The sequence below is a fragment of the Rhinoderma darwinii genome, chromosome 1 (assembly GCF_050947455.1).
Source record: "Rhinoderma darwinii isolate aRhiDar2 chromosome 1, aRhiDar2.hap1, whole genome shotgun sequence".
NCBI lineage: Eukaryota > Metazoa > Chordata > Amphibia > Anura > Rhinodermatidae > Rhinoderma > Rhinoderma darwinii.
Genome location: NC_134687.1, coordinates 252,135,456 through 252,147,916, shown reverse-complemented (window position 1 = coordinate 252,147,916; position 12,461 = coordinate 252,135,456). Strand labels below are relative to the sequence as shown.

The window sequence follows — 12,461 nt, the reverse complement described above, 5'->3', positions numbered from 1 at the left end:
GCTACCACTCTTATAACCCTCAAGAAATGGGTGTTGGCAGTAGGAGAGTATGCCATCTCTTTCTGTACACTGGCGTCAGACCTGCTGTGAAAAAATGAGGCCTTGGTGGCACCCTTTTGGAAAATACTTTCCACGCAATCAAAGACAAGCTTGCAGCTCGCAATCTTCCTTCCACCCTGGATACTCTTAACCTGTTGGCGACCCGGGTTGACATGAGGATCCAGGAATGTGCTCAGGAAGTTCGGCAGGAGAGACGTTTCTACAGACTGGTCCTCTCGTTCCAGAGACCCCTACTGCTTACCCCTGTTGTTCCACCTAAAGAGCCAATGCAGGTGGGCACAATCAAACTGTCCATATTGTGGCCTCAAGGGCCATTTTGTGTGTCAATGCTCTGTTTTTAGGTTTGTTAAATTAAGTGGCTTGTGGATCAAGTGGAGTTATTAAACCAGATTAGCTTGCTGTGTTCCTGTCTGTGATACTGTGTGTGAAATTGTGTTTTATTTATGAATTGAGTGCTTTTCTAATAGAAGCTAGCAAAACTGACATAATTTAAAACCCATTTTTTCCTTCTTAGCTTCTGTCCTGCTGTGCTGCTGACTAGGGGGAGGGGTTAATTGCTCTCAGGTGATATAAATTAGCCTACAGGCCTCAGTTGAGCTTGCTCTGTTCTTAGGCTGGCTAAATTAAGTGACTTGTGGATCAAGTGGAGTTATTAAACCGGATTGACTTGCTGTGTTCCAGTGTGTAATACTGTGTGTGAAATTGTGTTTTATATATGAATTGAGTGCTTGCTAATAGAAGCTAGCAAAACTGACACAATTTAAAACCCATTTTTTCCTTCTTAGCTTCTGTCCTGCTGTGCTGCTGACTAGGGGGAGGGGTTAATTGCTCTCAGGTGATACAAATTAGCCTACAGGCCTCAGTTGAGCTTGCTCTGTTTTTAGGCTTGCTAAATTAAGTGACTTGTGGGTCAAGTGGAGTTATTAAACCAGAGTTGGAAAGAGGAGATAAAGTCCCTGTAAATACTCTTTTTTCTTTTACTTTAACAAGTGTTAACTGTTTTTTTGTAACTGTGATAATGGACTGCAAGATTGGAGGTTTTCTTTAGTACACAGTTTGCCATATGTATGCACGACTGGAGCCGAAGTTCCAGGGTGTATACTTCTGTGGCAGATGTGAGCATGTTGGTCACCTGGAAGCTTACACTAGAGATCTAGTAGGACATGTAGGACCTCTAAATAGTGGTAATGGGGAGTTGGTCACAGGGGATCAAGAGATGGCAGAGTTACTAAATGGGTTCTTTAGCTCTGTATATACAACAGAAGAAAGAGCAGCTAATGTAGCCGGTGCCAGTGCTGTTAATATATCAGTTGATATACTGAATTGGCTGAATGTAGATATGGTCCAAGCTAAGTTAAATAAAATAAATGTACACAAGGCCCTGGGACCAGATAGGTTACACCCTAGAGTTCTTAAAGAGCTTAGTTCAGTTATTTCTTTCCCCCTCTTTATAATATTTAGAGATTCTCTAGTGACTGATATAGTGCCAAGGGACTGGGGCAGGGCAAATGAGGTGCCTATTTTCAAAAAGGGCTCTAGGTCTTCCCTGGGTAATTATAGAACAGTAAGCTTAAAGAGACTCTGTCACCACATTATAAGTGCTCTATCTCCTACATAAGGAGAAGGGAGCTATAATGTAGGTGACAGTAATGCTTTATATTAAAAAAAACTATCTATTTTCACAACGTTAGGAGCGATTTTGGTTTATGCTAATGAATTTCTTAATGTCCAAGTGGGCGTATTTTTACTTTCGACCAAGTGGGCGTTGTACAGAGGAGTGTATGACGTCATGCCTGGACGTCATGTGTACTCAGAATCCTGACACTTCTGAATCTTTTCTGTGAGATTTACAGCAAGGGAAACGAAATCTCGTTTACCTCCGTAATCTCGCGAGATTTCGTATCCGTTGCTGGAATCTCACAGAAAAGATTCATTAGTGTCAGGATTCTGAGTACACATGACGTCCAGGCTGGATGGTCATGTGTATTCAATATCAGGACACTGGATTAACGTTAATCAAGCAGAATCGCTATGTATGTGGCTGCAGATCATGTTCTAGTAAGAACGCGATTCTGCTGTCTAAATGAATGGAGAGGAGTGCATGATGCCGATTGGATTTTTAAATAAAAAGCATTACTGTCACCTACATTATAGCGCCCATCTCCTTATGTAGGAGATAGGGCACTTATAATGTGGTGATAGAGCCTCTTTAACCCCTTCCCGCTCCTGGACGTACTATTAGGTCATGGTAACATAGCGTTCGCGCTCCATGACCTAATAGTACGTTTCGGGAGTAACGGCCATTTGGCCGTCCTCCCGACACATACAGGAACTGTGACACCTGCTGTCTCGTACAGCAGCTGTCACAGCTCCTACAGCGGGGACCGATCGCTGTGTCCCCGCTGATTAACCCCTGAAAAGCCGTGTTCAATAGCGATCACGGCTTTTTAGGGGTTAAGCTGCCATCGCCGGCCTGCTACACGATAGCGTCCGGCGATGGTGACTATGGCAACCGGACACCAAACAATGGCGTCCGGCTATGCCATAGACGGAAGCCTAGTGGGTCCTGACAAAGTCAGGACCCATTATGCTTGCTGTCAGTGAGTAGCTGACAGCTCTGATACACTGCACTACGCATGTAGTACAGTGTATTAGAATAGCGATCAGGGCCTCCTGCCCTCAAGTCCCCTAATGGGACAAAGTAATAAAGTTAAAAAAAGATGTGTAAAAATAAGAAATAAAAGTAAAAATCCCCCCTTTTCCCTTATCAGTCCTTTATTCTTAATAAAAATTATATAAACAAACAAATAAACTATACATAATTGGTATCGCCGCGTCCATAACGGCCCGAACTACAAAATTATTTAGTTATTTATCCCGCGCGGTGAACGCCGTAAAAGAAAATAATAATAAACCGTACCAGAATCACAATTGTTTGGTCACTTCACCTCCCAAAAAATGGAATAAAAAGAGATCAAAAAGTCGCATGTACCTAAAAATGGTACTAATCGAAACTACAGTTCGTTACGCAAAAAATAAGTCCTCGCACGGCTTTATTGATGGAAAAATAAAAAAGTTATGGCTCTTAGAATAAGGTAACACAAAAAGTGAATGATTTTTTACAAAACTTATTTTATTGTGCAAACGCCATAAGACATAAAAAAAACTATAAACATCTGGTATCGCCGTAATCGTATCGCCCCGCAGAATAAAGTGAATATGTCATTTATAGCGCACGGTGAATGCTGTAAAAAAAAATCGAATAAAAAAACAATAGTAGAATTGCTGTTTTTTAGTCACAGCGCCACTTAAAAATAGAATAAAAACTGATCAAAAAGCCGCATGCACCCCATGAAAACTACAATGAATTCCTCAAGGGGTCTAGTTTCCAAAATGCGGTCACTTTTGGGGGGTTTCCACTGTTTTGGCACCACAAGACCTCTTCAAACCGGACATGGTGCCTAATGAAAAGGAGGCCTCAAAATCCACTAGATGCTCCTTTGCTTCGGAGGCCGGTGCTTCAGTCCATTACCGCACTAGGGCCACATGTGGGATATTTCTCAAGACTGCAGAATCTGGGCGATAAGTATTAAGTTGTGTTTCTCTGATAAAACTTTTTGTGTTATAAAAAAAATGGTATTAAGAGGATTTACTGACAAAAAAAATATGTAAATTTCACCTCTACTTTGCTCTAAATTTCTGTGAAACACCTAAAGGGTTCATAAACTTTCTAAATGCTGTTGTGAATACTTTGAGGGTTTCTAAAATGGGGTTTTTAATAGGGGTTTCTAATATATGGGCCCCTCAAAGCAACTTCAGAACTGAACTGTAACCTAAAAAAATAAATAAATTAGGCAATACTTCGCTTCTTACATTATACTTATAATGAGCCATGCCCACCCCGAGATGACCCCAGTTTTGACCGTTTGTATAAATGGAGACCCCTATTAGACGTTTCAGTGCCCGGTTTTCCCAAGCATACACCCCCGAGAAGTGTATTTCTATTTATGAGTCCTTGGTAGATTTTAAAGGGAGGCTTCAATTCCGCGAGTACCTGCCGGGTAAGAGGGCAAGGTGTGGCGTGAAGATGTATAAGCTGTGCGAGAGTGCATCAGGGTATACCTACAGGTTTAGGATATATGAAGGGAAGGACAGCAGTATTCAGCCCCCAGAATGCCCCCCCTTACTGGGAGTTCATGCAAAAATTGTGTGGGATTTGGTGCACCCACTGCTGGACCAGGGTCACCACCTCTACCTGGATAATTTTTATACCAGTGTCCCACTCTTCAACTGCCTCGCTTCCAGTCCTGCGGCATGCGGCACTGCTAGAAGAAATCTGAGAGGCCTCCCTAAGACTCTGCAGGGCAAACAAGAAGGGGTGAGAGCAGGGCACAATCTAGCAGCAACATATTGTGTGTCAAGTACAAGGACAAGAGACATGTCCTTGTATTGACAACAATACATGGCCGCACCAGTACCCATGTACCAGTACGAGGTACCAGTACAGAAACCAGACTGCATCCTGGACTACAATAGGTACATGGGAGGGGTGGACTTGTCAGATTTAATCCTGAAGCCCTACAGCACCATGCGGTGTGGTATAAGAAGCTGGCCGTGCACATCATACAGATGGCTTTGTACAATGTGTACGTGCTACGTCGATGTACAGGCCAGAGGGGAACTTTCCATCTTTAGGGACCAGGAAGGGGGCACCCAGTACTTCTGGAAGTGGGGCCACACGCATCGTACCAGGGCAACACTTTCCAGGAGAAGTTCCCCAAACTGGCAAGAAGGGAAAAAGTCAAAAGAGGTGCAAAGTCTGCTATAAGAGGGGCATAAGGGAGGACACAATATATCAATGTGACACGTGTCCCGAAAAACCAGAGCTCTGTATGAAAGAGTGTTTTAAAATTTATTTTACATCCCTTGGTTTATAATTTACCCCAATTTTACTTACCCTGATGTACTCCGCATAGCTTATCCCCCCTCGTCTTTCCCCTCTGGGACCGTCTGCGTGCACAGGCAGCTGGTAACAGACACATTGAGGGTATTGCCGTACCCAGGAGAACCCACATTACAGTTTATGGGTTGTATGTGTCCGGTCAAAATGCTCACTACACCTCTAGATGAATGCCTTAAGGGGTGTAGTTTTTAAAACAGGGTCACTTCTTGCGGGTTTCAATTGTACTTGTACCTCAGGGGCTTCTGCATACATGACTTCGCACCAGAAAATCCCCAGTAGGCCAAATGGTGGTCCTTTCCTTCCGAGCCCTCCCATGGGCCCAAACCGCAGTTTATCATCACAAATGGGGTATTGCAGCACTCAGAACAAATTGCGCAACAGAATGGGGTATTTTGTTTCTTGTGAAAATAAGAAATTTTCAGCCAAAACTACATATTATTGGAAAAAATTAATTTTGTTTTAATTCCAAGCCCAATTCAAATAAGTTCTGTGAAAAAACTATGGGGTCAAAATGGTCACAACACCCATAAATTAATTCCTTGAGGGGTGTCGTTTCCAAAATGGGGTCACTTCTGGTGGGTTTCCATTGCTTTGATACCTCTGGGGCTCTGCAAATGCGATATGGCACCCGAAAACCAAACCAGCAAAATCTGCACTCCAAAGAACACACAGCGCTCCTTCCCTTCTGAGGCCTCCCATGGGCTCAAACGGCAGTTTATCGCCACAAATGGGGTATTGCTGCACTCAGGAGAAATTGGGCAACAAAATGGGGTATTTTGTTCCCTGTGAAAATAAGAAATTTTGATCACAAATTACATCTTATTGGAAAAAATTTCATTTTTTAAATTTCACAGCCCAATTCAAATAGGTGCTGTGGCAAAACTGTGCGGTCAAAATGGTAACAACAACCATAAATGAATTCCTTGAGGGGTGTAGTTTCCAAAATGTGGTCACTATTGGGGGATTCCTACTGTTTTGGCACCTCAACAGCTTTTTAAACCTGGCATGCTGCCTAAAATATATTCTAATAAAAAAAGAGGCCTCAAAATGCACTAGGTGCTCCTTTGCTTCTGGGGCTTGTGTTTTAGTCCACGAGCGCAGTAGAGCCACATGTGGGACATTTCTAAAAACTGCAGAATCTGGACAATACATATTTATTAGTGTTTCCCTGGTAAAACCTTCTGTGTTCCAGAAATGTTTTTTAATGAAATTGAAATTCAGCAAGAAAAATGAAACTTGCAAATTTCACCTCCACTTTGCTTTAATTCCTGTGAAATGCCTGAAGGGTTAAAAAAAATTCAAAATGCTGTTTTGAATACTTTGAGGGGTCTAGTGTTTAAAATGGGGTGTTTTATCAGGGTTTCTAATACATAGGCCCCTCAAAGCCACTTCAGAACTGAAGAGGTACCTTAAAAAAAAGGCTTTTGAAATTTTCTTAAAAATATGAGAAATTGCTGTCTATGTACTAAGCCTTGTAACGTCCAAGAAAAATAAAAGAATGTTCAAAAAACGATGCCAATCTAAAGTAGACATATGGGAAATGTGAACTAGTAACTATTTTGGGTGGTATAACCATCTGTTTTACAAGCAGATGCATTTAAATTCTGCAAAATTTTATTTTTTCAAAATTTTCTCTCAATTTTGCAATTTTTCACCAATAAACACTGAATATATCGACCAAATTTTACCACGAACATGAAGCCCAATGTGTCACGAGAAAACAATATCAGAATCGCTTGGATAGGTTTAAGCATTCCGACATTATTACCACCAAATGTATATAATTTTTTATGTGTTACAGCGTTAGCACAACAACTTTTTTTTAGAAATGGTTTATTTTTTGGGTTGCCATATTATAAAATCCATAACTTCTTTATTTTTGCATCGACAAGGCTGTGTGAGGGCGTTTTTTGTTTTTTTAACTTGAAAATTTATATTAACTATTTTTTTGTCCCACTAGAGGACTTGAAGGCCTGGAGCCTTGATCGCTATACTAATACACTGCACTAACTACCAACCATCAGCACCCCTGAGATCACGTTGCAGGGGTGCCGATCAGCTACAAACCACCAACAAGCTGTGTTCACAATTGACCGCAGCATTTAAGGGGTTAATCGGTGGGGATCGGACCTCGGTCAGCTGTGATAGTTTGGTGATTGAGCAGGCTCCATCACTGTCACATACAGTTACGTGACAATACGCTAACCCCTTGGCGGCAGCGACGTAACTGTACGTAAGATGTCGCCAAGGGTATAATTGAATAATGCAGCAATACAATAACTGAATAATAACACTATACAGCAGTGCTCTCTATCCTATGGCTCTCCAGGTGTTGCAAAACTACAACTCCTAGTACAACCTGACAGCCTTCTATTGGAGGTCAATGCCACAATTGCTAAATAATACCACCAACAAACGTATACTTACATCCTTATACGTGGCCCTAGCGTAGTTTTCCAAATGAATGCACAACTGAGCATTCATATGTTAAAAAGGCGCACCTGGCATTGCGATCATAGCTTAGGTAAACATACTGCAGACTATAGAAACGTTGCTTTAATTTGTAAGAGCAGAAAAAGATTTGATAGCGATAAATGGCGGTGTGAACTACTTCATGGGACTACTGATTTGTGAGCCGTAAACCCAGTACTAACTACCATAAATGTGGTCTTCATGTTACCATCTTGACAAAGGAATATAGTACTGATCCTGCTCAACCAAATGAACAATAAATTACAATTAAGTATGATTGCTCATAGTTAACATCATCTAAATTACCCTTTCTTAGCCATTCCACAACAATTTTCTGAATGAAAATCATTGACGTTTCACAAAATTATATACAATGTAATATTTTTGTTATGCATTCTGTACCATATGTATAACATTATTTAACTATGACTTTTAACTTTCTAGACAGATCCAGAAGGTTTTAAGAATATCCGGATGAAATTTCAGAAGGAATCTGGAGAAAGTTCTGGCTCCAAACCTATTTTTCAGGCAAAACCTGGACCTAAGCCTGCCATACCAGCAAAACCTACTATACTGCCAGTCAGTGAGCATTTTTTGGAGAAACCTGTACTCAAAGCTTTATCTTCACCAGATCTAGCAGTCTCCCCAAAAATTGACCCTTTCAAGTCTGCAGGAAGCTCAACACATTTACATCAAAGCTTCTCTTATCGAAGTAACTCAAGAATTCTTGAAGAAACTTTTGTCAATAAACCTTCCGTTCCTCTTAATAAACCTATTGTCCCGTCTACAAACAGTTTACGCAACAAAAATATTGGAAACCCCTTACTGCATGCTTCACAAATCAAGAAGCCAGCAATTGAATATCTCAACAAACCCAGGTTAAAACTTATGCCAAGTGAAGCTATACTTGGGTTAAGCCCAAAGAAACCTGCACGGCCTCTTTTTGTAGATCTTGAAAAATTCCAAGAACCAAAGGATTCTGATGACTACGTGATAATGAGAAGCTTCTTAGGTATGAATGTTTATTTTCTATATACAGAAATTAATGCTGCATTTTTGCAGGAACCTTCACATAATGGAGCAAATGTCTGTCGACCTGTTAAAATTTCCTAAATTGACCAACATATATATATATATATATATATATATCAAGAAAAAAACCTGAATTTATTCCCTAAACATTCTTAAGCACAGTATATACCGTACTATTCGGACTATAAGACGCACCTGACTATAAGACGCACCCAGGTTATAGACAACAGAAAATAGGAAAAAAATATTTAATATTCTACTAGTGTTACAAAGAAAAAACTATCTATGAAAAAAATAAATTTGTTCTGTTTCACCACATTCTGAAAGCCATAACGTTTATATTTTTTCATCGATTAAGCGGTGTGAGGGCTTATATTTTGCGGGACGAACTGTAGTTTATTAATGCCACCATTTTTTGGTACATATGTTTTTTTTCTTATTTTTTTTTAATTTTTTTTAGCTAAGGTGACTAAAAAAAAGTATTATGGTGTTAAATAGTGGTAAATTGTTAAAGTTTGGACTTTTACAGACGCAGCGATAACAATTTTGTTTTATTTTTTACATTGTGCTTGGGGAAAAATGGGAATTTTTTTTTTTTATTATTAATATATTTTTTTTTTTGGTACTCCTGAAAATGTATCTTACTTTTTTTTTTTTTTTTACACATTTTATTAGTTCCCCTAGGGTATCGTTATATCGCTGGTACAATACACTGCAATACAAATGTATTGCAGTATGTTGTCATTTTTACAGGCTTCTGCCATGCCCTGCTAGGCAGAGGCAGACAGAAGGCAGACCTGGGGGACTTCATTAGGCCCCCGGGCTACCAAGACAACCATCGGCGCCCCCGATCGCCTTGCGCGGGGGGGGGGGGGGATGGGACGTTGGGCTGTCCGAGGGGTCCGTCCCCTCGTAATGGTTTAAATGCCACGGTCACTATTGACGCGGCATTTAAAGGGTTTTTCCTGTAAGGGACATTTATGACATATCCACAGGATATGTCATAAATGTCAGATAGATGTGGGTCCCACCTCTGGGACCCGCACCTATCTCTAGAACGGGTCCCCCTAAACCCCTTTCTAGCTTTTTGTTCTCACGTTGACTCCTGGCCACGCTGACTCCCGCTGAGCTACGCTGTTTCTGTAACTCCCATAGTAATGAATGACAGTCATGGAAGCAGTGTAACAGCTACGCTGTTTCCGTAACTATTATTCAGTTCTATGGGAGTTACAGAAACAGCGTAGCTCAGCGAGTTATGCTGATTCCGTAACTCCCGACCATGTAATCAGGAAGTGGCAGGGAGACAGCGTGAGAATAAAAAGCTAGAACGAGATTTAGGAGGCCCCGTTCTAGAGCTGGGATCCGCATCTATCTGACATTTATGACATATCCTGTGGATATGTCATAAATGTCCCTCATGGGAAAACCCCTTTAACTAGTTAAACGGCCAGGAACAGCGCAATCGCTGTGTCGGTACCATTTCTCTAAAGGTATTGCCAATACTCAAGACAAAGTCTATCTATAAGTGAATCCTCATTTCTTTTTTTAGACATTTTTTAAACAGACAACAAAGTAACAAGACAACAAACAGGTGGACTCTGAACATTTCGAGACATGTAAAGTACACTAAAATAAGAACAATAAAGTACAGAAGCATTAATAGGCTGTGCCAAATATGAGGAGAAATGAAAAAGAATCCTAAATTGTTTAGGAAGCTAGAGATCTTGCCTTAGTTTTTTGTCCGCTAGTCTTCTGCACATAGTAGCGATTATTAGTAAGTAGAAAATCTGGCAGTGTGTGTCCTGAGTATTTGAACGTATTGCTAGTACCACACTTGTCTTTAGAAATGAGGATTCACTTATAGATAGACTTTGTTTTGAGTATTAGCAATACCTTTAGAGAAATGGTACCGAGACTAGTGTTAGTAGAGCGTATGCGCTCTGCAGATATTTTCATGTGGAATCACGCTAAGGAGTACCTGTAGTGATGTGCATTGCGCCCCATTTGCTTATACTCATGTGTGATATTTTGCCCAATGGACAGGGTAGTTCTGGGCAGGCACGGTTCGATGGGAGCAACGCTGGGATTTATTTCATGTTAGGACATGTGACAATCTATGTTCCTTATCTGTGGGGTTTTTAATCAATCGGTGAGTGCCAGCTATTCATAATTATTTTAATTACACTAATCATGATTTGATTTTGTTATTTGGGTATTGTTGCATTTTAATTTACACTTTTTGCATGATGTATTGATGTAATGAATTTATATTAGCACATCTGAACTTTGTGATATTATGTGATAAATTATAAAATAATTTCGTATGATACATTTGTATAATTGATGGATTGCACATAACTAATTAATTGAGCTCAGCTCACTTTATATGTTTTGGTATGAGATATACACTTTGCTTGAGAATGCCCTCATTAAGAGGGTGAAACATTGCAGTAAATCTTTGGTGAATAAATTAACTTTTTCTTGAGTGCTGCTTCCACGCTATTTTTTCTTATGATTTAAAAGGAGAGCTTGCTCCCTTGAAGCTTGCACCTACCGTATGGTTGAATTAGTAACAGGGAGACTGTGGTGTAATAATGCAGCCTCCTGTTCTTTCCATGTATAAATTAAATAACTGCTAGAAATAGCAGCTGAGAAAAAATGAAATACAGTAGGGAAAAAAACCTGAGATGAAACGATGAAGTAAAATGTATTTTTTGTAGGAATACTAATCACATTTTTATGAAAACTTGGATATTGTACCCCAACTTTAAATTAGAAAGTGGCAGAAAAAGACAACAAAGCGCACAATAGTGCATGAAACTGTGATTTATAGGTGTGAACAGTGTGCAAGTGGTGGTAACCTGGTGCGGTTATGCTGGGAGCATAACATCCAGTAGAGCAGAATCCAAAAACAGCCTCCACGGTATGTTGGTAGTAGAGTCAGGTTGCAGCCCAGGACCCGGTTTGAGAACTTTGCAAAAAAGTCTCAATGTAGATATGGAGGGATAAAAGAAAGAACGGGTGCTTTCCAGGCGCTACCGATCGGAGTGATCATCCGTAGAAGGTATAATCCAATTGTCTCAAGGATAGAGATGAGATCAGTAGTTAAAAGGATTTATTGGTGCAGGTATAAAACACAACAGTAGACTCTTTAACAGCGGACTGTTTCGAAACCGGACCGGTTTCTTCTTCAGGTAGCATATAAATGAGTAGATGGGTGGGGTGTCGGTTAAATAACCGAATTAAAGGTCAGTTTGAGGAAAGAACTACCGGGTCGGGTATACAGGTCAAAAACTGCTGAACATACGTATAGAACAATACACATAATTATACAAATAGTTACAAACAGTTAGATAAAAATATTAGATAAAACAGTGTCTGCATTCTATTAAAACTTAATTGACTTCCAGATATTATAATCGGGGGATAGCTAACAGTTAAAAAGAATCCTTTATTAATAATAATCCTTTATTAATAAGGTTTAAAATGTATATATATATATATATATATATATATATATATATATATATATATATATATATATATATATATATTTATACACATATATGTGTGTGTATTTTTTATCTTAAAAAATCTGTATAAATTACTAAAATGAATAAAAGAGATTTTTGAAAATAACTTCAATAGTTTTCTTATCATTTGAGATCCACCTATAGTTTAAAAAATTGTTTATTTCGCAACCGTAATTATCATAGAGGAAACTTAACATACAAATGGAGTATCATCTTATTTTTCAGTTGTTTCTAGGGGATTGTACTAAAGGGTAAATTCCCCTTTTGCTCATTTTATTCTATTCTTATATTTAGTTATATAAATTCGTAGGTATTAAGCTGAGAGAGTTTTTTTGCGTATGTTCTGTGCATATATATATATATTTTCATATGCGCTTTCATTGTAATTGTGTTGTTTTCAT

At 39.5% G+C, this 12,461-nt stretch overlaps 1 protein-coding gene across 1 annotated transcript in view; it reads left to right on the top strand.

Annotated features, from left to right (window-relative positions):
• LOC142742095 (uncharacterized) overlaps positions 1–12,461 on the top strand; it is a 380,698-nt gene that overhangs the window by 80,449 nt on the left and 287,788 nt on the right. The window contains exon 2 of the mRNA XM_075851566.1: positions 7,940–8,507. Coding sequence (XP_075707681.1) covers positions 7,940–8,507 — 568 coding nt within the window. The remainder of the gene's footprint in view (positions 1–7,939; positions 8,508–12,461) is intronic.